The sequence below is a fragment of the Puntigrus tetrazona genome, chromosome 13 (assembly GCF_018831695.1).
Source record: "Puntigrus tetrazona isolate hp1 chromosome 13, ASM1883169v1, whole genome shotgun sequence".
Classification (NCBI taxonomy): Eukaryota; Metazoa; Chordata; class Actinopteri; order Cypriniformes; family Cyprinidae; genus Puntigrus; species Puntigrus tetrazona.
Window position 1 is genome coordinate 14,616,542 of NC_056711.1, and position 27,984 is coordinate 14,644,525.

The following is a 27,984-nucleotide window of genomic DNA, read 5'->3' on the forward strand; positions in this document are numbered from 1 at the left end:
ACAATAGCTATTATTTTTATACACATAATAAATGGTGGCTGTCACCCAAAGACCTAGGTATGCAAACTCAAAATAAAAAAATGGTGAGAATATTCCAACTCATTGGATAAAAGATGCATTGTTCTATTGCATTAGGACAGGTACTGAGAGGAAAGTGGAAGTGTGTATAGTACTTTGTGATGGGCATGAGGGAACGGTCCTTGGTGGAAAAAAATTGGAAAAAAAGTGTGTCGGCCAACTGGGAAGACACCGGTCAGTCAAATTCAAAACTTTGTATTGAAGCTTTATTTTTTCCATGATTAATCACTTGTGCAGGTAACTGCATTACAAAGTGTCTCTAAATGTAATTGGTCACATGATTACCACATTTACCGTAGAAATGGTTTTCACAGTCTTTGCAAAACACTGAATGATAATAATTACAATGAACGGGACATAAACACAATGCGAAAGTGCTTTTAGAACATACATTTAAACATACAAATGATCCTCTATGATTAAACCACATTTTAGTGTGATTTTTGAACTTTAGGATGACCCCATACTTTTGGTTACAAAAGTGGCAAAAAAAACTAACAAACATATTTTGAGCGTTACATTCTTGTTTTCAAAATCTAATGAAATGTTTAAAATCAAACTACAGAGACAATTACGGGCGGTGATCAGTACTCCAGTACATTTCCTATTTGCTTATCCTCTTCAGCAAATCAACCGCTCCACCTACTAGAGCTCCTGTAGCACCACCCACTGATGCCAGACCAGCTGTTGCTGTTGCAGACAAACCAGCAGCACCTAAAAACAGAACACAACCTTATAACAGCAATAACTGAACCATCCCATGTACATTAAATCAGGTACCAATTCTTCTTAAAAATGAATTGAACGTGTTTGTTTTGCTCGTATTTCTACTAAATACCTGCAGACTGGAGGATAGCGACCAAACTTCCTGCAGCCACACCGCCCCCATTGGCAATGGCTGCTGAAGACATCATGCCAGCTGCCGTAGAACCTGCTGCGATACCGGCGCCAGTAAAACCAGCCACCCCGAGCGCAACTGGGGCCAGAAGTACGGCACCAGCTAATCGGCAAAAAAAGTAATAAATGGTTCAAAGCATTTCTGTGATTATATCATTAATTACTCCCACGTGTTGTTCCAAACCTGTAAGACCTTCATTCATTTTCATAACACAAATTAAGATATTTTGATGAAATCGGAAAGCAATCTGACCCTCCGCAGACAACAACAGAACTGAAAAAATCCTAAATCCAGAAACGTAGTAAATGCATCGGTAAACTGTCCATGTGACATCAGTGGCTCAACTTTTACTCAACCATTCTTCTCCTCTGAGTTACGCCTTTTACGTCCATTTATGTATGTACTAATAACAAACGTCTTATAGGTTTGGAATGACATGAAGGCGAGTAATTAATGAACAATTTTTCATTTGGGGGTGAACTAACACACAGTAACTATAGTTCACACAGATGTAGACCTAACAAGTTTCTCATAAATACTCGTGCTCTGGCTTTGTCAGAAGCGATTAGGAGAAGTTTAGCATTACATCAGGACTGTTTTCACTGAGTGTCAGATCAGGTGTCCAAACAGCTGATAAAACCTTTACAATAATCCAAATGTAATCCACACCCTTCCAGTCAGTCAATCTATTACACCTTGTGATGCTAGTAAGACCCATGAAAGTGTGTAGAACCATTCTGAATTGTAAACTGTGTTTGAGCTGAGCTTTTTTTCACTGGAAGAAGCAAAATTATGAATAGAGGTCCTGTATTTTAGTGAGAAGTTGTTAAAAACACCTTAATGGATTAACGTGACGCTTTTATCAGATGTTTAAAGTCTGACGATCTTTAAGAAAAAGAAGATTATGAAGAAAAGATGCAAGTCTAATGCTACATTTCTACAAATCTGTTCCGATATAGTCATCTACATTTTGGGAGTCCACAAGACTAGTAAATTTTCAGCACACTTTCATTTAGAGGGAACTATTACTTTATACTTCTGAAAAACAACAACAACAACATTTGGTCTTACTACTTACCAGCCCCAGCTGTAAGCCCAATGACGGTGAATAGAGCTTGAGGTTTAAAAAATATAATATATGTGTTAATTAAAAACAACAAAGGAAATGTATTTATTTATTCGTATTGTTTCTATAAAAATTGGGTACTCACGAGACGGCATGCTTTCTGGTGTCCCGATATGACTTGTTTTGGCACCTTTTAAGTTGTCGGATTTAAACCTAGACTCCACGCCCTAATGACGTACAAAACGAAACTGATACGTAGCTGCTTGTGTTTCGGTCTGTTATTGTTGCCAAGCAGCAGTTTCTTCAAGATATTGTCTTGTTTCCTACCGGCTCTGGTCCTACTAAACATTCACTTCTATTAATCGCATTATTTCTAATTTCTGAGTCTGGCTGTAGACGGTATACGTATCCCTTGTAACCTTAACTGCACACGGGCAAATCAATACAGGGTAGTTTTTGTCACACTGTACAACATTTTTGTTTATTCTTGTAAAGACTATATAATTCTTAAATATTATGAGCGAGTATAAACAAATTCTCTTTATTAACGCATAAATAAATATAATAATAAAAACAGACTGACGTCACTTGCGAAAGAGCAGGCGTCTAAGGGCGAATCCCAAACAGAAGTGAGCATCCCTATGCCCTACTCCCTTCGAAGGGTAGAGCCCTTGAAGACGTGCGTTCTTTTAAGGGCGTAGGGCATTTCTGTCTCGTATAAGCGTTCGGAACTCTCTTGGTGAACTCCCTTGACAACGCTGTGCTCACTTTCGTCACACCTACAAATGTCGTCCCCTTCCCTAAGTGCCCTTGTAGGGAGCAAAAAAGCCGTTTGGAACAGAGTGCGGTCTGTGGCGCAGTCTGCAGCCAGAACCTCTTTCTATGATGTATTTTTGGCATAGTTTAGACATAGTATGTGTTCCACTGATTTATTTAACCCTGTGTGTGATTTTAATTTAGAATTCAATTATACAAATGTAATTATTTTTGGATAAATATCTGTTCACCGCAAGAACAGTTTTATTCCCCGAGGGGGCGCGTGATCGGAAACCCGTGTTCTCCATATAAATACTTAAAAGTCTGAGGGCGTTTCTTTTCTTTTCTTTTTTTTTTTTGGAGAAATATGATCAGAATTAATTTTTTTTTCCATTCCCATTTTTAACATTTCAAATATTTTACGGAATACAAAGCCTAAAGTTACTTACAAGAATATTTTATTTAGTAATCAAAGTCGAACAGCCGAACATAAATTAACAGTATATGATATATAATTTTTACCTAATACAAAAATAATCCGATAAAGACCGAGGGTACGTGTGAAGATAATTATATATGAATATAAATAAAAAGTGGTAAATTATGTTTACGTAATAATTCATTCATGCAATTCTTTCTTTAAACAAAGAGAAAGTTTGTTTGCTTATAATTTCACTTTATTATTATTAGTTGAAATACGATTCTGCTCATGCTTTGGCCATAATATAAAACATAGTAAACTATGTGCCATACACTTTTACCAGTACAGCACTGACTGAAGCTAGAACACACTGCCCCCTGCCGACAGATCCAGCGCGTCACGAGTTGTTTGCTGGCTCAGAGGGTCAACAGGAAGTACTACTTGTGTCCCACCGCAGTTCTCAAGCGGAAAAGGTTGTGGCATTAACGACAACCCGTATGGCGTCCAAACAACGTAAACGATAATACAAGCCATTCTCCCATTATGCGCTGGCTCTTCGATCACAGTGACGAACGCGGTAAGTGTTTTATCTCGCGTCTCGCGCGGAGTGGGCGTGCACGCTCCCAGTTCTTTTAGCGCGAGGCCTTCTTGCAGGGCACGCGACGCGACTCCAGCCTGGAGACGAGTTTGTGCGAAATCCGCGTCAAACGCGCAGCTAACCATGTATGCGCGTTCGGCAGACGCGGTCGAACGCTTGTTGTTTCTAAAAGTGAGTTTAATTCGGCCTGGTGAGCGGGCGAGACACACAGTTTGTTTGGTAAAGGCCGCGGAAGCGTTTGGTTTTGTGTTTGTTTTGAGGCTTTTTTAAATGGCGTGCTGTGCCTAAACGACGAATGCATCTTTTGCAAAGAAACGCTGTTTCTTAAAGCTGCTCTCTCTGCTCTGAGAGAGTCAATGAACGTGTGAGCTGCTGAGGGCCGCATGCGCTAACTTAGCTGTCTGTGCACGTGAGCCTATCTGGAGCCAAAATAAAAACACCAGTGGCCCTTACCAGTCTACTCCGAAAGCGAAATGTATAATTAAAGATTTAAAACAATTAAAAAGTTTTTTTTTTTTGCAGCGCGATTGTTGTCTGTAATGCACTCGTGCAGTTTGACACCTGATGCTGTTCTAATTCATTTATTATTACATTATAGGGGAGAGCCGGGCCTATTTCATAAAACAAGTTTAACAGACAACCTAGGCTTATTGCGGTTAGTCTGACCTATTTTAATCCAAATATGCTAGTGATAAATCAGACTAACTGAAATAAACTTGGCTTATTTGATAAAGTTGTTGAAACAGGCCCCAGGTCAAGTTGTCACTTTATTCTAGTAAATATTGCCTAGAGTAGTTTCTTGAAGGTACATATAGCACCAAAACTTGATGTCGATTTCATAAAGTTTAATGGCATTTAAAATAAATAGTAAATTGTATTTCGATCTGTAATGTAGCTAAAAAAAAAAAAGCAATGCCGATAACGCTTTGTTGGTAATGTTCTTAGTACACGTTACATGCACTTATTATAATAATAACAATAAATGTGTAATTACATGTAAGCAACCCTAAACTAAACCTTAATCCAAGCCCTATGTACATGCAGCTAATTAATATTTCTCACTACTTATTTGTGTAATTGCACTCTAACAAGGACACTTTAAAATACTGTAACCGGAATGCGTTAAAACTCTCAAACGTAATTTAGATGATCACACCTTGACTTCATAGCTCCAAAAATAAAGATTTTTTATGTTATATTGGCAAAGCTATTGAACACCGTTGCCTACAACATTCAAAACCCTAGAGTAAATAAACTTTTTTTTGGCAGTTAGACTTTGGACTTGAAAGCTAGTAGTTATTGAGACACAGCCCGTCTACCCTATGTCGTTGTATGGTTAGTAATACATTTTGCTTTAGTGGCAAACATTCTACGTTTTAAATGTATAGGAAACTGTCAATTTTCTTTTTTTTGGACAAAAGAAGCAAAGCAATGAGTATTTATGTGGAGTTAAATGTCAATGTATTTGTCAAAGTACTGCAACATTAGAAGGCAATGCAGTGTTCAGGATAACACCTAATTACCTGTTTTACTCTTCCAGAGCAAACCATACAGTGCAGGCATTCATGGATATAGTTGGTGGTCCATTCAATCATCTGGTTCCCAGCGACCAGTTGGATGATTCCTTACTGCTCGGACAAAACCTGGAGTGTGAAGCTAGTGATGACTTTGAAGCGGGCAACGACCAACCCGAAGATTCTCTGAAGAACATGCTCAGCGACAAAGATCCCATGTTCGGGTCTGCTAGCACCCAGTTTCATATTTTAGAAAATGAAGATGTCAGTTTTAAGATTGGGAGCTCAACAGGTACAGTAGTTGCTTTCTGTTTGTGCTTTAATTTAGAGGAAGGTTTGTAATTTTAACTCTTTTGACTGGGTGTTTTGCAGCTGCAGATCATGACATGACAACGGCAGGTGTTAGTCAGAGTCCATCTGATGGAGAAAGCGGTCAGTCCGGCTTCCCGCAGGGCAGAAGACATTTACAGAGGAGACAAACAGGTACACATAACAAAATGGACACAGCTGGATCGCACTGAATCTGTTGAATCAGCCTGCAATAAAGGTTCAGAATTAATCCTAATTAGTTCACTGATTGCTTGCAGCTGTCAAACAACTATTTTTTTTTAAATAAATTAATGACTTTTTTTAACTGGTGCGTATAGTCCTCTAAGAAACTTACTAACCCATGGCTTAAAACCTAATGCCAGACTAAAATCTAAGTTAAGGCTGTTTCAACTGAAAGAAACTTGCTCTGACTGATCTTAAAATATAGCAATGCTTTTATTTTGTCTTAAAATGCACACCAGTAATGTTTTTTTCCTAAGGCACATTTCAAAAAATCACTTATTTCCTAATTGTATAAAACTATTACACGTTTATTCAAGAGGTTTAATGTTTTCTCTTAAGATCCTGTGAGTGTCTTGTGCCTTTTGCACAGAAAAACTTCCCAGTTCACCCTCTTTTTGGTCTCCTTTGATTTGGTTTAAATGTCTGTATTGAGATATTAATGAAGCCTAAGAATTATGCGTTTCAAAGTCTTCTGAAACCAATATTTTGCCCATTTGCTGTGTCTGACTGCTCATCTGTTCTGTTTTGCCACTGCGAGAGCATTGAAACCATTTTTCTCTCTCAGCAAGCCGCGGTCGAGTTAAAGGCAGGCGCCCAGGTCCTGCGCGAAAAGCAGCTGAGAATAACAAGCAAGAGTCAACATGTAGCAAAAACCCAGGTGGAGATAAAAGCCGTGATGCAAAAAGGGAAGCCCTGCTCAGCCGTCGTTTTGGAGTCCACGAAGTTGACTCCTCTATGAATCCAGTAGTTGTGTTACGTCGATTAACTGTTACTGTGGGGGGTTATAAAATAGAACTGCTTCCTGGCCCTTCGCATGCATTCGGATCGTTTAGCACAAGTGCTCTTCAGTCTCTGGGCTTCCAGGATGATGGTGTCGCATCTGATGGCCTTGCAGTTGTTGATTTGGGGCAAAATCGAGATGATGGCACACAAGAAGTTGTTAATTCTGCACAAGAGGTAGCTGGGGAAGTGAGTGTCAGCCAGTCAACCGGAGACGAAATGCCTATGGATTTTGGGCCGTATGTGAACCCTAATGAAGTACAAGACACTAACAGCACCATGCCCCCGAAGACCAGCGTGGAAAACGCCACACCAGGAGACGCCAAAAAGAATGACCAAATCAAGACCCGAAAGATAAGCGCACAAAAACCAGGGAACAAGAACGGCACAGCGGTTCAACCAGCAGTGAAAAATCTTCTGAAAGACAAACAGTCTCTGGCTGCTGCCAAAAATAAACCACCTCATCTCACCAGGCCAGGGCTCTTGCAGAAAGCATCCAGCCATCCCAGAGACAAAAAGATAGATGCAGGCCGCCCAGAAAGTCTCAAAGGAAAGCCCGTGGGCTTGAAACGTCCAGGTGGGCCAGTCACTTCTAAATCGCCCTCAAAAATACAAAAGATTCAAGATGAACCTCCTGCGAACCAGACCGTAAACCCACCTGTCCCGGTGTCCCCGACTGTCAGCAGAAAACCCTCATCTGATTCTGGTCCAGGTGTCAAGTCGGTCCAATCGCCTCAGCCTTCGAAAAAGCCGCAAAATCCTCCCACTCCCACTGTAAACAAAACAAACCCACCTGTGACAAACAGCCAAGGAGAAGAGGAGCAGGAGAAGGCCAAGATCAAGAAGCCGGAGAAGATCCAGCAAAGACATAAGAGTAGAAACTCAAGGAGCGTCTCGATAGAGGAGCCGCAGCTGTTTATCCCTGATAATGCCCCCGTGGTGAAGAAGGATGCCGAGGGCGAGCCTCCTCCTGAAAGCGAGACTGTGTGGGATCCCAGCAAGCACTGTGGATTATGCAAGAAACCTCACAACAACCGGTATGTCAACTTTTATCTCTAAATTCTTTCAAATGGTCATAGGTCAATACGTTCTATTTTTTTTCCTGCATAATTTATTATGTGTATATACTTGCTATATTTATGTAATTTATATAATGTATAAATATTTAATATATATAAACCTTTTTACTTAAACTTTTTTTTTTTTTTTTATCTTTTTGCTACATTTTTTGGAAATCTGTTGTAACTTTAAAGTGTTGCTAATAGAACTGTTCTGCATAGACTTTCCATAGATGTTCCATAATGTTCTTTACTTGGTTGTATTTTGTCAAAGTGATCTTCAACACTCTATTGTCTGTTTGTTTAATTAGGTTCATGGTGGGCTGCGGCCGCTGTGATGACTGGTTTCATGGGGATTGTGTGGGTCTGGATCTGGCTAAAGTTCAGCAGATGGAAAAGGAGGACCAGGAGTACGTGTGCTTGAAATGCTGTGCAGAAGAGGATGGGAAAACCGGTGTTCAAGCCGCAGAGCAGTCAGATGATAAGTTGTCTGCTAAGCAAAAACAGAGACCCCAGCAGTCGGTCACTGCAGGTGGAATACGACCCTTCAGAAAAGTAAGCAAACAAGTCCTCATGGAGTAGAAAGTATTAAGTTGTTTTACTTCTATTTACTTACACAGCGTTTTGTAACGGACATATAAAAGTAACAAAGTTAAGCAAATACGTTTTACTTTAATTGTGTCAGAAGTTGAGTTTATGCCTGAAATTGTTATAAAGACCAGAGGCTGCTAAATTAGTATCACCGTGACATTGCCTAAAATCTGATTAATCAAAGGGTATTAAAGGAATTAAGGGTTTGTTCTGATGGAAACTCTGATACAAACCTAAAATATTATAATTGCACTTCAAGGGGAAAAGAAATAATACAAATGTACATCATGATCCTTTTAATCGGAAAGAACATGGGATCTGATTTTGTCATATCAACCTAGTGCAAAAACACATTGTTTTTCTCTGAAATATTCATTTTGTTCTGCCCTTTCCGATTTAGCTTTTGATTTGTGTGGTAGCCACCAGCTTTCTTTAAAAGGGTTTGTACATATCTGCTTCTCTATATTATTAACACATGGGTGTTAAGGGGTTTAAAGTTAGTTCCCTCAGTGTAGGTGGACAGTTCCTCACATGGATAGGTGTTATACACTCACCTACAGCTACCAGTGATATGGCCACTTAAATTAGTTTGGCTCATATTGCAGTTTTCACGGCTATATTGTAGTACTTGCCAAATAAATTAATAATATATATATTTTTTTAACATAGGATGTTGGAGAACGACGACCGTCAGAAGATTCAGCATCAAAAGGTATAAAGGTTTCCAACAGTTTTATACTATTTACATGTAACATTTTTAAGTGGTTGTTATTTAAAAATATATATTATAAGGTTAATTATGTCCTGCTTCATTCTAAATTAATACAAGTTGATGTACACGAAGAATTTTTAATATTTTTTGCAGGACCAAGTGTGAAGCATGAGGCGAAGAAAATGAAAATCTCACCAGTGACCTCAAAGAAACCGTCCACTGGACAAATCAGGCGAAGCGTTCGGGACTCACTGGAGGAGATTCTTTTGAAACGGTGCGTGAATGTGATTTTTGCTAGTTTACCTGTAAAGTTAGTCAATAGCTTTTCCTTAGTTGTTGAAACAAAGCTACCTCTTGTTTATTTTAAGTGTGTGATGTTAAACTTAAGTAACACTTAAGATACATTCTTTAGTGCACATTAAACACACATTAATGCCCTATTTTACAAGATCTTATTGGACATCCCTAATGCTACCCAATACTTACACTTAAAACCTACCTTACTATTAATAAGCAGCAAATTAGGAATTTAAAAAGTCATTATTAGTTAATAAGTGTTCCCTATTCTAAACGGTGTTTCATATTCTGTACAATGTTTATCCTCTTATCTTACAGACTGAAGGAGGCCGAAATGAAGATTTCATTGGACAAGCCTGCCGAGTTGGCCAGAAGAACAGAAAAAGAGCTTTTTGCTCTCTTTCAGGGTGTTGACAGCAAATACAAAAATAAATACAGAAGTCTGACTTTCAATCTGAAAGATTCAAAAAATAATGTAAGAAATTTTTCATAGCATTCTTTGCAACAATACTGTAAAATACAATTTCATATTTGCTACATTTTATGTCTCTTTGCAGCATATTTATACTGTTTACCTATTTTCATTTGACTTCTAAATATGTAATGCGGTGTTAATGAAAATAAATGTTATTTTGTAGGTGTTATTCAAGCGGGTGCTCAAGGGGGAAGTTTCCCCTGCAGATTTGGTGCGTATGACTGCAGAAGAGCTGGCCTCGAAGGAACTGGCTGCTTGGAGACAAAGAGAGAATCGACATGTTAGTAAAACATTAAAGCCGTGTTGCATTTCAAAAGTCTCACAATGTAATGCCATTTACAAAGCATTTCATTAGTAAAGTCAAAAATACAGTAGAAAATGACATTCATTTGTATATCAAAGAAGTCATTTCATAGTCATTCAGATTTAGATTTTTATTGTTAACCCTATTGATGTTTTTGCTGGCAGACAATTGAAATGATTGAGAAAGAACAGAGAGAGGCAGAGAGACGTCCTATTACTAAAATCACCCATAAAGGGGAAATTGAAATTGAGAATCAGGAGCCTGCCAAGGCGCCAGAGGCCATAGAGGTTGAGGTGAGATTTGGGAGACATTATGCGCCTTCCTGTTATATTTTTCAACAAGGAAAAAGAAAATTGCTTTTTAAATGTTCCTTCTGTGTCTTCAGCCAGAGCCAGTGCCGAAAGCTGCGGAAGTGCCTGAAGAAAAACCCCCTGAGACTAAAGCTGACAGTCCTAGAAAATCTGTAGATACCACTAACTTGCACAAGTCTCATCTGTTTGACCTCAACTGCAAAATATGCACAGGTAAAACATTTTAATGGGTTCAAATAAAGTTTTGAAAAGGTTTTTTTTTTAAATTAAATTAACAATTAATTAACAATTACATTATACTACACAAAGTCAATTCGTCCCACGTCGCATGTAAAAAATTGTTTTTGTCAAAGTTGCCAAAGTAGTTATTAGTGAAGTGAATGTTTATTGTACAATTAAGTAGCTACAAGTAACATTTTTAAGTGGTTGTTATTTAAAATATATATATATTTTATAACAATGATTTATGTTTCTCTGAAGGTCGCATGGCTCCCCCTACAGAGGAAGCCTCTACAAAAGTGGTAAAAGTGGCTACAACAGTTGTGAGGAGGCAGTCTAGTACGACAGATGAATCTCAGCACTCAACAACTACACCTACATCAGCACTGATGGACGATCTGTCTTTAAGAGCCATGGAGGAAGGCCTCCTCAGTTTTTTGCCTGAATCCAGGTAAGCAAAAGATTTGTGACCGTGGTATATTTGTAGCAATAGCCAACACAACATATATATTTTTTTAAATGCCAAAAATCATTAGAACATTAAAGTAAAGATCATGTTCCATGAAGATATTTTGTAAATTTCCAACCATAAATACAAAAAAAAAATTTGATTAGTAATATGTATTTCAAAGGACTTAAGGCACAACTTTAAGGGAGATTTTTGCAGATGTTCAAATTGTTGTATCTCAGCCAAATATTGTCCCATCTAAAAAAACCATACATCAGTGGAAATGTACCCTTATGGTTTTGTGGTCCAGGGTCACGTTTAAGAAATCTCACGTTTGGAAAACAAGATTTTAAATGACATTATGAAATTGTTGTTTTAATAGGTCAGATACTTTAAGTAGCAAAGAAGACACAGCTACTTTCCTCGGCAGTTTGGAAAGTCTGTGGAGCGGATTTGTTGACATGCCGGCTGTGGCAAGGTTTCTAACAAAAGCTTATCCCGTCTCTGGAATACTAGACCACCTCACACAGGTAATTTGACGGTCAGACATTTTGAAACCTCCTAAAAGTTTAATTTACACACGACCTGATACTTTAGTAACATTTTGAATTGTGTCTGCAGGATTTGCCGGACAACATCCAAGTAGGTGGACGAATCTCCCCTCAAATAGTCTGGGATTATGTTGAGAAAATCCGTGCTTCCGGGACAAAGGTGAGAATTATTTATCCTTGGATTTGTCACATTCTGCAAGTGACCATTTTTATTTGCTGTTTGTGACTTTATATTTTTCCCCTTAGGAAATATGTGTTATTCGTTTCTCCCCTGACACCGAGGAAGATGAGATCTCGTATACTTTGCTGTACGCCTATTTCAGCAGCCGAAGAAGGTATGGTGTTGTTGCGAACAACCGCAAACAAGTTAAAGACATGTATCTCATTCCTCTCGGCTCCACAGAAAAAATTCCCCATCAGATTGTACCATTTGATGGTCCAGGTAAGACCTTTTTTACAGGTTCTTTTGTAGGATCTGCATGATATTGGTGACAAAATCTTGATATTGTGCCACTCCACATTGTAGGACTGGAGACCAATCGTCCCAATCTTCTTCTCGGATTGGTCATCCGCCAGAGACCAAAAAGGGACTTTGGTGTAATACTGCCAAGCGATGTCAGCGAAGCTCCAAGTTTCTTGGCAGAAAGCAAACCTCATGTCGATTACCCACAGAAAACTCCTGTGGCTCAAGATGTGGAGAGAAGTTTTATCACTGCTCTGGCGAGCACACGGAAAAAAGACACTGCAGACTTAATTAAGTCCGCCGTTGACGAACCTATATTGGATACAGAGACCGAAGAGAATGTTTCTTTGCGCTTTCTTCCCGGGGTGCTGAAGTTGCCTGGAAATGCAGCATCATCTTCAAGCGACACTGTGAAGAGTGATTCTACAACAACCGTAGCCAAGACTCCAACCCCTGATAGTGGAAACCATGCAGAAATCCATCCTAAACCTACAGCCACCGCTCCTCGTCTTGATCGCTTCATTATCAAGAAAAAAGACCCCAAAGCTGTTAAAGCTGAGCAGGCGCCATCCAGCTCCAATTTGGAGACCAGCTCAGTAAAGAAAGAGAGTGGAGTCATCCTTTCTCTAAGTGACAAACCTGCAGATGTTTCAACAGAGAGTTTCCTTTCTTCTCTCACGGCCGCTAAACCCAAAGATGAGTCTGTGCTTGGCAGCACAGCTTTACCAGCTAGTCAAGAAACAAGTGAAACAACTTCATTGGATGCATTGAAAGATTCTGTCAATGATGACGCTAGCTCTGTCCCGAAAAACGAAACCGTATCAAGTCCCAATATGTCTTTGAAGACATCTCTTGGTATTTTAAAGACGCCGTCTTTATCGAGTGAATCCATCGAGCTGAAACCTCAACAACCAGAAAGTAATTTAGAAAAGAAAGTTACCCAGCAACCATCAGCGCAACCCCCTCAAGAGTGCAAAGCCATAGAGGACATTCAAGCCATCACCACAATCTCCTCCTTCGGGAAAAACGATGGTCCCAAACAAACCAGGACCTCTTCTTTTAACCCTAAAGTGTATAATCAAGCCACAATTTTTCACTCGTATCATGCTGGTCCACCTGATCCCCAATATTATCCTCCTCCAGCCAATCCTGTCCCTTTCTTACCCCTTCAGTCACAGGTTCCTCCGCCTTTCCCGTTTCCTCCTGGTCCACCTCCTCTTCCACAGATGTTCCCTCAAAGCGATCCTCACATGCTCACTCCACCTTGGCCTCAAACCGTCCCTCCCCAAACGCTCCCTGTCCCTCCCCAAACGCTCCCCATACCTCCCAAACGCGCTCCCGTCCCTCCCCAAACACTCCCGTCCCTCCCCAAACACTCCCCGCCCCTTCTCTGACGTATGATTCCAGCTTGCCAACCTCTTCTCCCCTCAGCAAAGACGAGAAGGGCTCGGAGAAGTCCTACGACGACTTGGGCGACAAGCCGTCCAGAAGGTCTGATGAGACCTACAGGAAGGACAATAGAGAGAGAGAGCAGTATGACAGACACCATCACAAAAGCAGGCACTACGACAGGGACCGAGAAAAGCACAGGGACAGAAGTCAGAGTCATAAAGAGCGCCACTCGAAAGAGGACAGGTACGACAGACCGAGAGAGCGGCACCACAGCGGCAGTCATTACAGAGAGAGAGACAAACACAGACGAGATTCTGACTATGAGAAACACAGGAGAGACTCGAGAGACAGGCGTTCATGATCTTGGCATCAAACCGCTCCACTTTCCTTAAATCTGTCAAACAGTAGAAGAAAACTATTTATAAAGTTGCAAAATAATTTTTATATGGAAAAGCAGCTAGTATGAGACTTTTAGTTGTTGTTTTTTTTGCAATCAAAAGGATATTTGTTTTGTTTTAATTTACATTTTCCCTTCCCATTACTCACTAACATTGTCTTCACAAGCAGCTGGTTGTAATCAAAAAAACAAAACTACTGTCGTACGCAAAGCTCATGGTTGATGAGAACGGCTTCTTTTGCTTCACGTTTATTTTTGTTTTAATTTTTCTAAATTTGGCTTCTGAAGTATTTTCTATGTTTCAGGTGACAAATATTTCTTTGTACATTTTGGCTTGTCACACAACGGAAATGTGCATATTCAGCACAATGTGTTTATGTACAGTTCATAATAAAATGTTTTTATTGTTAGTAAAGCGACTGAATAAGTCTTTGTTTCATAAAGAGGCTCATTTTTTATTGTCATGCATTGGAATAAAAAAAAAAAAAAAACCCCACCTGAGATCACAGAAAAAAGGTACTGTTTATTTCACAATGAAAAAAGCAATGAAATAATAATTTCCGGGGTAGTATAGTAGTAGTATTATACATTTGAAGAGTTAATTTGCAAAAATCAAGTATTTTTATTGTGCATTTCAATAAATCTGTCAAACTGCATTTGGGTTATTTTGATGAGGTAAAGATAACATACTAGCTAACAATAATAACATGATAAAAAACATGATTTTTCAAAGTTATCTGTTGTAAATAAACTCTTCATTTGATCATTATGGGAAATTTAAGTGTATCAAGAATAAACCCTGATTTTGTATTTTTTTGGAGTATGGTTGTATTTAGACAATCTTAATGCAAAAACAGCAAACCTTGTATCTTAGAAATAAAAACATTTAGTTTGACATTCTGACCTTATTTCTTTACCTCATTTGTTTTGACATGGAGAATAAAATCCTCTACAATTAGTTCATGCATAAATTCAAAAAGGTCACCCCATTATTTCATTTAAAATCCTTCTTTTCCCTTTTAAAATACTCAAGTTGTGTTAAAGTGTAGTGGTAAGTTATAAAGTTTTGGGTGGCATAAACAAAAATAAATCTGGACAAATATCAACTGTAATTTAGCAAGAGGCACAAATCCTGCTATCATCTCTTCATTTTGTTCCTTCAATCAACATTTGTATGATGGTTTTTTTGTACCTTTCATAAGCACCTTTGATGCAGTATCATTTTCCCATTCCATTGTTCAACAACAGATTTCACCTTGAAACGTGGACTACTAGGGTTGTGTCATTGAGCATGTATTTGTGAAAGAAATATCAAATATCAACAATAAGCACAGTCATTTTTTTCTACTCTTCACCTTGATATACATTAAAACCTTCACTGTTTTGTAGAAACTCCAGCTCTCTGATGTCCTGATATAAGAAAACATCTTTAATACTCCCATCAAACCTTTTAGTAAATACACCATCCGTAACAGATTCCACATCTCTGTTCAATTCAAAACCCCCGAAATAAATCACCCCTCCGTAATTTACCGCTACATACCGTTCAAAGAGGTCAATGTCTTCAAAAATGACTCTTTCGTCATTCACATAGACCTGGATGAGAGTCCTGTTGTGAGTAATAGACAGGTAATTCCAGTGATTACAGCAGAAAGTGTTTTGATACACAAGAGGCAGAGAGGTTCTCTCACCAAGATTGACCGAAACCTTCATATAACCGCCCTGCAGCCCAACCGCTAGATGGTCATCGTCTTCGCTCTCTGCTTTCCCCATCCAAAAGATCAATCCGTCTCCTGCTGAAGTAGAAAAATTGAGTGACACCTCAGTGTACATCAGGTTCCTAGAGCTGTACTTCGGATCCTTGTATTTCAAATAAGAGTTTCCAGTAAACCTTAAAGTCCTCATCGTAACTTTTTGCTCGCAGTAAGTCCCAAGCCATCCTAAAGAACACATACATGAATATGAAGCAGACACTGTGTTATGGACACAGACAGAATTATGTTGACAAAGGTTGTTGATGCAGTGAACCGACTGCTGGCATCGTGAACCGGTCCACAGCGACGGGCAAATACACCTGAATGAAGAAAGGCCTTCTGGATGGCAGTAGCCACCGTTTAAGCAAACCTTATACCCGCAAGCTGTCCCGTCCCAGTCGCCGACATTGGCTCCATCTAGTGCACCTGTCTCTGTAAGCTCAAGTTCCCGTCCGTTGACTATGACCTCTCGAATGCCGCCGGTGAACCCCACCGGGTCCTTCTCCATTGCATCCAGAGATACCGTGTTCAGGGAAGATACACCACCAATGAAAATATTTGTGCCGACATCCAGAGCGGTCGAGCCCTCCGAAGAGTTCCTGATCACGGCTCCATCGTCCAGAATCAGGAAGCCTCGATTGCCTTCTCTACCAGCCTTCACTGTGTGCCACCTTGCGCCGGTCACATCTACACTTTTTGGAGACTGTAATACAATAGTTTCATTTCCCAAATTATAGCGGAGCTGCACAAATCCATCTGATAGGGATACGCTGAGGAAATCACCTTGGATGGGGCAGAATGAATGATAATTAACAACACATCTGTTCACATTTTGTTACTTATATATTAAATAAATATGCATGAGTATGTAGGAATATGCATTGAGCATACACTTAAATGGTGTAATTTTGCATAATGTAACAAAAGTTAGGATGCTGTCTTACCAGTTCGACTGCTCAAGTAGCGTGCGGCGTAGAATAGGATGCCCTCCGGTGAAAGAGTTTGAAACTGCAGTTGCAGATGAGTTCTGTGCCTTACGTTGATGGGAGGAAATGACATCCAAGACGATTGGTTCCCACTGAAGAAAGGATCAGTGATAGATAGAGCTGGAAAAGAAATGGAGAACCCTGAAAGCATTGACTTAATATTATTAAGTTTATTTAAAGGGTTAGTTCAACCAAAACCATTCTCCCATTAATCTCCCATTCATGATGAAATCGGAGATCCATCTGACCCTTGATAAACAGCAACACAACTGAAATGAGCCACTGATGTCACACGACCTGGGAACATTTCAGTTGTGTTGCTGTCTATGGAGGGCCAGATTGCTCTTCATAAAGTAATATACTTCATTACTTTTACTTCGTAAAGTAATATATCTTAATTTGTGTTTGGAAGATGAAAGGAGGTCAACGTGATTGTGAGTAATTGATAGAATTTCAAGAGTTTCTCTTTAAAAAACTTTCACGAAGTGCAAAACTGAACATGGAGCAGTGAAGTATTTTTTTTTTTGAGAAATATAGGTATAAATTAATCAAATGATTATTTGCAATGAATTGTATCCAAAATAAAAGTTTTTGTATACACAGTGTATATATATATATATATATATATATATATATATATATATATATATATATATATATATATATATATATAAAACAAGAATATGAATACATAAATGTATAAATGTAAATATTTTCTAACTATATACTGTATGTATGTGTATTTATATATACATAATAAATATATAGAGTACACAAACATATGTTATGTATACAAAAACCTTATTTTGCCTATTTTTGATGTAATTCATTGCAAATCATTTGATTTGCATGTTTTAATTACATATATACACAATATCGTTCAAAAATCTAGTCGTCAATGAGATTTTATTTTTAAGGAAAGTAATATATTTATTCAGTAAGGACACATTCAATTGATCAAAAGTGACAGTAAAGACAAATGTTTTCTATTCACCGAAGAATCCTACAAAAGCATTATTAACATTTTTCAGTTTTGTCATTATAGGAATAAATGGCATCTTAAAACAACTAAGTAAAAAAAGGTTTTAATGTGCCATTCTATTTTACAATATTACTGTTTTACTACGCTTTTGATCATATTACTGCATCTTTGTTGAGAATAAGAGACAGCAGTATTTTGAAATGTGGAAATTTTAACCTATCATTTATATTATCTTTATTTTCTACACTCTGTTTGTCCGAATCCCTCAGAAGACCCCCAGCGGTTCCCTGGAGGTGGGATTGATTGTGGTCTAACCTTGCTGGCAGAAGAGTCCAGCAGAGCCTAGGGGGCACTGACATGTGTATCCATCAGGAAGGGGCACACAGGTGGCGCCGCGAGCGCACAAAGGCGGTGGGATGTGCTCAGCATCACAGAACGACACTTTCTCTGAGCAAAGAGCACCTTTCCATCCAAACGTACATTGACAGCTGGAGGGGAAGGGCAAATACAAATGATTAATAATGTTTGTCAGTCACTCTTGTGCACAAACAGGTGCTTGTTCGGAAGCCTTACTGCACAGAGGATCCAGAGTCCACACAGGTGCCTCCGTTCTGGCAGACGACCAGGCTGCACGGATTAACACCACACTGCCCCACATTACGTCCTGACGCTGGCCCTCCCGGAGGATGAAACTTCCCATCTCGTCTCGTCCGAAACAGCAGATCAAAAATGCAGCCTTTAAAGTCAAAGACATTATTTACTCACTCTTGTGTTCATGGTGACCTCTTAAGAGAAAAACGAGAAAAAAAACCCCAAACACTAAAACCACTTTGAAAATAGTCTTTCCGATGTGAGTCATGTGATAGTATTGTGAGAGGAATTGTGTGAAGAAAGGAGGAAAAAATATACAGTATCTAAAGTCAGCGTGTGAGCCTGCAGTATTAAAAGCTTGGTTTCTAAAGCAAGACTGTAATAAATTTATCAAAAAGTGAAAAAAGTATTTTCTATAGTTACCAAAATGCCTTTCAAATAAATGCTGTTCTGTTTTTTTTTTTGAAAGAATTCTGAAAAATAAAAAAAGTTTCCACAAAAATATTAATAACTTTAATGCTTTATTAAACTTTATTATTAATAATAATATGTTTCCTGAGCACCAAATCAGCATATCAAAATGATTTCTGAAGGAACATGCGACATTGAAGACTGATTAAAAATTCAACCTATCAGTCACAGGAATAAATATATATTTTTTATTTTATAATAAAACAGAATATGTTTTTTTTTTAAATCATGTTACACCTTTTACTGCTTTTGGTTCTTATCAAATAAATTAAGGAATAAATTGCAATTTTAGAGAATAAATATGTTAAAATAGAAAACAATAATTGTAATGATTTTTAACAATTTAACAGTATTTAACAATACTGTATTTTTGTTTAAATAAATGCAGATATTTGATCAAATAAACTTAAAAGACTTCCTTAGAAAACAAAAAAACAACAACAACAAGAAAAACTGTTATGAATATAGATCAGTTCATATATTCACAGGTGGGTATTAAATTCAGTAGATAGTTAAACAGTCAGTCAATAACCATTTAAAATCATAATCAAGCAGTTTCAGCAATGCAATTTGAGGCTGATGATGCCCCAGGATATCCGTTTTATTTGCCCAGTAGACTTCTGTTGTAAGTGAATTACTGTAAATCGAGGGATGAGTTGAAATGATGTTATGCGGTAATAGAGAATAACTGCATTGAATCCAGAGCATAACAAAAGCGACTAAATAACAAGACGTGGCAGTTGGGAGGAATCAGTTTTCACGATGTTGTGTTTAAGATAATTCGACGGAATTTCAATGAGGCTACAGTCGATGGGCAATTAAAACCAATTTTAAATCACAGACAGATACTCCGGAGCTCTGGAACAGAACGGCTCTGCAGGAAATGCAACAATGTATGCGAGAACGGATTTATGAAGGATTTAGACAGAAATTTGTTCTGCTCGTGTTTCATGAATGAGGGCCATTGACTGTAAAGCATCCAGAGCCCAAGACAGAAGGTAAACTCCATCCTACTCTCCTCACCGTGATTCACAGCTGTTATGAAAGGCTGCGTAATAAGATGACAGAGATTAAAGATTAAAAATACACACTATCAGTCAAGAGTTTGAAGACAAAACCCGAAATCTATCATATTTCTTTAAAGGTGAATACTTAAAGGAATAGCTCACCCAAAAATGGAAATTTGCATTGACTGGAGTTGTATGAATTATTGTGATGTTTTTATCGGCTGTTTGAACTCATTCTCATTCTGATGGCACCATTGAGGATCCATTGGTGAGCAAGAGATTTAATGCTAATTTCTTCTGATGAAGAAAAACCCATCTGAATCTTGGATGGCCTGAGGGTGAGTACATTTCAAGCAATTGTAATTTTTTTGGTGTACTATTCCTTTAATCGATTTAGTAGATTAGTGACTAAGTGTTTCTTTACAAAGCTAAAGTTTAAATGTTTAAACTCGTAATCTTCCATTCGTGTTATTTCTCCGCTGTAATCCAGAAAGTGTGAGTATCTAAACCTTTGAAGGATCAACAGTTGCCACGTTTTACAATGCGTGTTCATTAAAATGCATGTTTTAACAAAGTTTTGCGAAATGTGATTGCACACGTATTACGCGCAAGGTTAAGGGTCCCATCAGGGCTACGGATGTTCAAAAAATAAGCAGGAGATCAATTCACGCAACTTCACGCTGTCTGCACATCACTACACACATGATTCAAGTAAGAAAGACTGATTTCATCATGAACTGACAATCTGAAACAAGACATCAAACAAGACCATAATGAAAAACAGGAAAAAACACACTACCTTGAAAGCTGTTCTGGAATCGAGAGCCCGCAGGCAATAGCTCAGGTGTGTATTCTTCATATCCACCCACATAAAGTTGACTAAAGGTGTTCAAGCCCACCAGTGGACCAGGGGATGTACCCATCCTCCTCTTCTGCCCATCAACCTGCTCAGAAAAAAACCCAATGTGACATGAGTAGTCAAAAACAAGAGCTTAGAGTCAAAATCTGTCAAACATAACGAGAAAATGCTTTGAATTTCCAATCCCCGTCATTTTTCTTTTCTTCGTACGTTTACTGGCTTTGTCTTGCATTTCAGAACAAATAGCAATTATTATTTTAAAATGTCTTAAAAAAAATCCTCATTCATTATCATTTCAAGACACATGCACTGAAACTGTGAACAGAGCTGTTTTCGACGAGGTAAAAAAATGTTTTCCAAGAACGAATGCATAAAATGTAGTATATTTAAGATACAATAGATTTTTTTTCCAGTAAGTTAATAGGAAAAAAATATATAAATTATATACAGTATTCTTTTAAAACCTCTCTCTATAATATACTATAATTTAGCATTTTTTATGGGTAAGAAGGATTTAATTCCTTTCAATATTTTTTCATAAAAAACATTTATTTTTATATGTATTGTGACATTTATAATTATCAAATTATATAATATAATAAAATATTTTTCAGGATTATTTGATGACTACAAATCTCCAGTATTTAATATTTTGCAATACTATATAATTCTTTAGAATCATTTTTGATCAATTTATTAATCTCTGCATTAAAAACAAACTTGCACAAAAAACTGACTCAACTACTGAATGGTAGCGTATATAAAAATAAAATGACCGACCTTTGCTTTCAGTGAAACCAAGCCCACATATGACTTTTATTTAAAAGCGCAAACATAAAACACACCTTCAGCCATCCGTTTTTCAGATATCTTCCAAAGTGCACTGTGTGAATGCCGATCCTCGGGTTCAGGCGCTCGCTGATAATTGTAGCCAAACCTGAGCCGAGATTATACTTATGAACAATTCTGCCGTTGCGCACCCCCAACGCGAAGAAGTCATCTCCACTGATGCCTTCATGAAAACAGTAACACGCAGATTCAAATTAACAAATGCAGTGGGGACCAAAAGTCCTTTTTTTTTTTTTTAAACCTTGAAATAAACCGATTAAGCGTTTTGAAAAATTCATGAGGTAAAATGAATCGCTAATTCTAATGTGGTCACTAATCACTCAATTGCTATGCATAAAAAAAAAAAAAAAAAAAAGTCATAAATTAGAAAAGTATGTCAAATTGAAACATTTTCACCGGTGGTCCAGGTCAATTCGGCCATCTATAAAATGTAATTTATTTTTCTTTTGAGCTGATGGATCTAACGCTCCAATTTATCTGGCCAATTATCAGGTGAATAGTTGCCTTCTCATCCTCTCTGATTCCTTCTTTTTGATTTTGTCCTCCACTGTGCTGCACGGCTCCCCTGACAATTGCTTCATTATTCACAGCGCTGTCCTCTTCTCTCTTTCCCTCGATGAATCATCCTAAACTATAATCCCGAGAGACACTCGCTGAACTGAAGAAGATTCATACCCCCTTACGCTTTTATTCGGCTGCCTGTCTTTTGATTAAACATGTTCGTAGCAGTGACGTGTCAGTTAGCAGCCGCTGAAACTGACCTTAAAATAAATTGCCGATGGTGGCGGAGGAAATCAAGGCGTGAGGAAACTTGACCGAGATGCCGCGTCTCTCAAAATGACAGCCCTTCTTAAGGCCATTTTCGGCAGGAAGTTGATTTGTTGGTTTTTCTTATAAATAAACATTTCTACATTTATCAAAAAGGCCTGTCGCTGTGCATACAATAATTTCTTTTTGTGTCGTTTCCAAGTAACAACATGCTTAAAACGGTATATATTTGTTGTGGAAGCACAATTTCACAAATATATTCATAAGACATTTCCAAAAGTTTGTTTTAATAAGATTTTTGCTTAAAATTATATATGCAGTATTCTCTGAAAATAACAAACTCTTAATAATATCTCAACTGATAATTTAAAAATGTAAACCAATTTTTTTTTAGGTGTTAAGCAACACTTTTTTAAATAATCAGTTGTGATTAATTGCATAAAAAAAGTTTGTTTATATATTATTTGTATACAAAGACACACACATAGGTTGCAGTATATATTTTGAAAATATTTTCATGTACTTGCATGTATATATTTATATTAATCTAATAACTTATATAAATCTCTTAAATATATAATAATGTAACATTTTTCTTAAATATATATGCATGTGTATTTATATATGCATAATAAATACACACAGTACACAATTTTATTTTATAAACTAAAACTTTTCTTTTGGATGCTTTTAATTGCAATTTATCAGTTGATAGCACTAATATAATCAAACCATTAAAATTCTTAAATGAATAATTATTATACATCATCACACTATTTATTTTTAAATAATAATTCTTAATACTTATGTATAATTTAAAGACGTTTACATATTTTATTGGTAAACAAAAGCCTGAATTTCTTGTATTTATTATATAACAATCCAATATTTAAATCCTTATTATCGCAGCCTATTTTAAACACTGTGGCTGAGTTCTTCTCTATTATCTGACATTTTTTAGAGACCTCATATATAACAGATCTTTCCCTTATGGCAGATAATAAAAATCATCGCCCCGTTGTGTGCACAGATAAATGGTCTCTGCTGTTGGGTCCTGGACTTACACTTACAGCACATTTTACAGCAGCTGCACCATTAATATCTCCTAGTTGAGTGATACTATTTCTGAACCTCACTTCTTCCAACATGACCTCATCTAACGCTGGGAAAACGTTTACGGTCAAACCGCTATGAATCCAGCTCTTTTTTTCACACGCCAGCGTTGCATGATAAGCACGGAGGGATGCACTGAAATGAAAGCGAATGAAGAAAGATGGAGTAACAAATATAAAGAAATAAGACAATATTCCCACTTTCACTCACCTTGTCCCTTTTGCCCAGAAAAGAGAATGAGGTTGTTTCTCAAAGCAGAGGCATTATTGACAAAGGTGAGCTTCAGGTGGAATTCATAAAAATGATCCATACTGGGAATAGAAGGATAAGCCACATAGGATGAGGATCCAAATTCATCAAGTCCACTAAACTTGGGCCGCGTGATGCTGACAGCTGCAAAGAAATAGCACATAAATGAACAAAAAATGAAATAAAAAATAATTTTCAATATACATTTACGAAAAATGCATTTAAACATGCATATAATAGTAATAATAATAACAGCATGTCAGGGCTATGAGAGCTAAATGGTTGCATGTCGAATTCCAGTTCCATTTACTATAATTATACTTAAGAAATGTACTGTTATAAAATAATGCAAAATAACACTTTTACTGATGTGAAGTTACCAGCAGCTGTCTGAGAAGGAGACACAAGATGGCGATATTGCACTATTTATAGCGCTTCTCAAATTCTAAGCGTTATTATTTCCTGTGGGGGGGGGGGAAGTGCTGCTGCTAACGAATATTATTGTAATTTTGTGCCATTTTACTCTGGGAACGGACGTTAGTGGTAACAGAGTTATCTGCAGAAATCGGTCAGAATTTGTGAAATGGCTGTTACTTTGGACAATGCGTTTCAGAGCTGGACAATCTCGCCATTTAATCACCTGGCCCATCAAGCATCGCTCAGAAACATTTCGGCCTGGGTACATTAAGCCTTTACACTTTTTCTCCAGTGGAAAAAATGTGCTACATAAAGAGTTTTCTCCACCCCTCATTTTGTCTTTATGAACTGTGCAGACTGCAAAGCCTCTCCGGAGGATTTCTCTGGGAACGGCATTGAAGTTCTTCCCTCTGCTCTCCCCTTGAATTATTGATGCTTTTTGAAATTGCACATATATTACCTTGTCACGGTTTATTTGCACAACGCCTAATGAAGGACTAGAATGCGTTTTTTTAGCAGGGACGGCTTGATGGGGCCGGCTGTATTTCTTAACTCGCAGTGTCATGTAATGGCTCTGTGATGCGCCGCATATGCTGAGTTACGTTTCTTGCTCCAAGTAAAATTCATTAATAAACCAGCAATTTATTAAACGGACATACAGGGTACTTTTTGAGAACGCCAATTACCATCCTAAGATAAACTGCAGTCCAGTGTAAGGATGTGATTTGAGCTCATTTCCAAAGTCAAATGGGATTTCGGATACTAGCCTTCAGAAGTAATCAGAGTAGCAATAATTAGGCACGAAAAACTCTTGCTTCCCCTGTTTATTTATCACTAATGATACGAGAATATTACCACACTTTATTATTTTTTCAAATTCATCCGGTACATTTTTTTTTCCCGTCAGTGTCCCATATGACAAGATAAAGATATGACCTCAAATAACCATATAATGTTTCATGCAAAGGCACTGCAGAACGCAGGCTGCCTCTCTCTGCTGTTGTTGCTGGAGGTGAATAAAGGAACAAGAAAACAAAACCTACAGCTCACTGCCATTTTTTACAGGTGACATATCACCCATTTATTTCCATTTGTTCTAGTCAAAAGCCATTTGTGTGTAAAATTTTGCTGTAGTGAAATTCAATAGCTTTCCGTCAGCTGCGTTGGCTGGACCCGGAGATATTTAGCTTTTTTTTTTCTTCGATTTCCTTCTCTTACCACCGACACACACACATATGCACGCAAACATGACACAAAAATAAAGATATGCACACGTGAGCAACTCCTCACAAAATGCGTTTGATCCTATGCACTTCCCACAAGATGATTCTTTAATCTTTTGCTGTAGAGCCTGGTGCCGGTGAGCTGAAAATACAGGAAGTCACATGATGTGTGTGTTAAGGCAGTAAGGGGGGCTTAGGACAGATGTGCTATTATGTTATGGATCTATTTTAGGTGAGTGTGATGTTAACGGTGCGTCAGAGAACACAGTCTGTCCTCTAAACTCCACTGATTCCGCAGGCTGCTTTCAGCAACGCACGCTCCCACGATCAATCGGAAGATCAATCTATCTGTCTGCCTGTGGATTCTGGACGGACGTCTAAAAACCCGCTGATAATAAAGCTGCATTTATGCAAAGAATAGATTTTAAGGTCGAAATAAGACAAAACAGTTGTTCATGCAGTGCTGTTATTTTAAATTTAAATATAAAAAATGTAATATTGGCAATTGAAATAAAGCTGAACAATTAAACACATTAAAAACTTTTAGCTTACAATGAAACAACAACAAAAAATTATATTGCAATTTCATTAGATGAAAATATTTAAATGAAAGTGCTCATATTATAGGTTATGAAAGGTATATATTTTGGTTTAGGGGTCTCAAACAATATGTTGACATGCATTCAAGGTCAAAAAACGCCTTCATTTGGTCGATTTCAGTTAAAGCAGTTGTTTTTGGTACCTAGTGGCAAGGAATGAATTAGCATTTCCATTCTGACAAACCAGAAAAGGCCAAGAAGTGGGCGGGCAACATACTAATGTTTCATTTTGCCGTCAAAGTGAAACGGCTTAGTATTTGTTTCAATGATTCAGAGTCGACTCTCTCTCTCTCTTGAGAGACAGTAACTTTCCACATGGTGGACTTTTAGATTTAAAGCTTTGAAGGATGTTTTCATTCACTTAGAGCTGTACACACTGCATGAACGCTCATTTTCAAAAATCCATAATAGGGGCACTTTAATGTAAAATGGTGCCATGGCCAACTGTTTTTTTGTTTAAGCATTTAAGTTTGTGCAATTTTAGTACTTGTACTGAAATGAAAACAAAAACCAAAGCTAAATATTTACATAAGAACATGAACATCGTTAATAAAACAACGAGCCTAAAAATAAAATGAGAAATTAAAATATAAAAATAACTGGTGCATGACACCCATTTTTCCAACATACTTTTTTTCTTGAAAGTTAATTTAAGCTGTTACTATGGATGCTACCACATAAATCAAATTTGCCATGTTGCTTAAAAAAAGTAAGATCATGCTCTTTGAATCTTATTTTCTGAGTAATCTATAAAACTACATTACTAAAAAATGGATCTAAATGCAACACTAAATCAATACATAAAACAGACTGAAAACACCCTTCTTATAATTCCATTAGCCCAGACTCATTTGAAGAAGTCCAGCATGTCTAAAGTTGAGTGACTGCCCAGAGGCAGCGAGGCCTTGGCTACTAATCAATACTGATTGATGTTATCTGCTGTTATCGGCCTTTAAATTCAAATGTCAGTCCCACTCGGTGTGACACTGGGAGATTAGAACACTCTATTTGGCATCGGGCTCTTTGCTGTCTGACAGAGCGACGTCTGCTAGCCCTGCCTGGCGTGCTGTGCCAAGCGGTCTTCAAACCACGCCACCCAATTAGATTACAGCAAAATAGCAGCAGTTCTTTTCCCTCTAAGCGCCGTCGAGAAGATGAAGAGCTATCTGTGTAAGCAGATATCTGACTTTAGCTGACTTAACACTGCGAGGTAGAGCCGGGAAGAGGAGTACATTAGTTACACGCCGCTGTAGTGTGTCTTCACGGCTTTGTTATTTGAGACAATAAAACAAACCCAATTGCAGAGAGTACATTCTGTGACTACGCTTTGATAAATTAAGTTTCAGAGTCGCCTAATTTAAAGCACTTGGTGTGCTCATTATATTTGGATGCGTACTCTATTACCTGTAGACGCTTCGGAAGGTCAGAGGAACGAAATGGCGGCACAACGCAGACTGGCAGTTATCCTCAAAACGTTGGGAGTTCAGTAACAGTTTAGTGAGCTTGTAGCGAGCGCGGAGCACTTAGCTTCTCTAATTGGAGCGGTGTTTCAACGGCTTGCATCAGTTAAACAAAACCGCTGGGAATATGTTTCAATCTACCACCTATGGGTCTAACCTCAAAGACGGAGGTGCTCGCAGGAGATGGAGGAAAACAAACGTCGGAATGCAACAAATATCAAACGAAACGCCCTCTGGCCATGCCGGGCTTCGTTGTGTCTCGTCGCGTGCTGGTGTAAACCGCACGAACCTTGACGGGACCTACCCTCGTCGCAGAGGAGACCCCGCCTTCCGTAGGGGCAAAGACACGCCGCTTCGAGACGCGTCTGGGGAACGCAGGTGGCGCCGCGCGCGCACGGGTTGCGCTCGCAGGCGGTGAACTGGCACAGCTTACCGGAGTAGAGCGAAGGACACGCGCAGAACCAGTTCTCCGCATCACTGCACACAAGGAACCAAAAAACAGAGAGATCATTAGCACACCAATGAAATGTACCCGTACTGCATCATTACCTTCAGTGGAGTTTGCGTAGAAAGCATAAATTGGGAAGGGGCATTGGGGGGGCTGAGAGTGTCAAAAAAAGCAGAGGGGAATACAAATGAGAATACAGAGCTGAAGTGATGGAAGTCGTACATCACCGGCATGAACTCTAGACCAGCCTTGTCAGACAGACCAACTGATCTTGCAGCGCAAGACTAAGTCAAAGTGCATTTTTGTATTCTTCTGCTAAGTAAAAAC

General features: G+C 38.2%; 3 protein-coding genes across 3 annotated transcripts in view; 1 reads left to right on the top strand and 2 right to left on the bottom strand.

Annotated features, from left to right (window-relative positions):
- Positions 1 to 257: 257 nt before the first annotated feature.
- LOC122356920 (interferon alpha-inducible protein 27-like protein 2A) lies at positions 258 to 2,458 on the bottom strand. The gene is made up of 4 exons (XM_043256028.1): positions 2,188 to 2,458; positions 2,055 to 2,090; positions 917 to 1,078; positions 258 to 792 (listed from the first exon to the last, which is right to left on the bottom strand). The coding sequence occupies exons 1-4, from the start codon at positions 2,195 to 2,197 to the stop codon at positions 683 to 685; spliced, it is 318 nt and encodes a 105-aa protein (XP_043111963.1). The 5' UTR covers positions 2,198 to 2,458; the 3' UTR covers positions 258 to 682.
- Positions 2,459 to 3,623: 1,165 nt separating this feature from the next.
- phf3 (PHD finger protein 3) lies at positions 3,624 to 14,308 on the top strand. Its single transcript, XM_043256032.1, has 17 exons — positions 3,624 to 3,796; positions 5,358 to 5,623; positions 5,704 to 5,814; positions 6,449 to 7,700; positions 8,033 to 8,276; positions 8,982 to 9,024; positions 9,178 to 9,298; positions 9,640 to 9,796; positions 9,960 to 10,076; positions 10,265 to 10,393; positions 10,486 to 10,624; positions 10,892 to 11,081; positions 11,461 to 11,608; positions 11,700 to 11,789; positions 11,876 to 12,071; positions 12,156 to 13,397; positions 13,481 to 14,308. Exons 2-17 carry the CDS (start codon positions 5,383 to 5,385, stop codon positions 13,843 to 13,845), a joined length of 4,785 nt encoding a protein of 1,594 aa, XP_043111967.1. The 5' UTR covers positions 3,624 to 3,796; positions 5,358 to 5,382; the 3' UTR covers positions 13,846 to 14,308.
- Positions 14,053 to 27,984, bottom strand: part of eys (eyes shut homolog) — a 156,511-nt gene continuing 142,579 nt past the window's right edge. Inside the window, exons 39-46 of the mRNA XM_043256030.1 lie at positions 27,514 to 27,686; positions 23,472 to 23,654; positions 21,377 to 21,543; positions 20,472 to 20,616; positions 18,177 to 18,339; positions 17,919 to 18,091; positions 16,580 to 16,741; positions 14,053 to 16,418 (exon numbers count right to left, since the gene is read on the bottom strand). Coding sequence (XP_043111965.1) covers positions 15,226 to 16,418; positions 16,580 to 16,741; positions 17,919 to 18,091; positions 18,177 to 18,339; positions 20,472 to 20,616; positions 21,377 to 21,543; positions 23,472 to 23,654; positions 27,514 to 27,686 — 2,359 coding nt within the window. The 3' untranslated portion in view covers positions 14,053 to 15,225. The remainder of the gene's footprint in view (positions 16,419 to 16,579; positions 16,742 to 17,918; positions 18,092 to 18,176; positions 18,340 to 20,471; positions 20,617 to 21,376; positions 21,544 to 23,471; positions 23,655 to 27,513; positions 27,687 to 27,984) is intronic.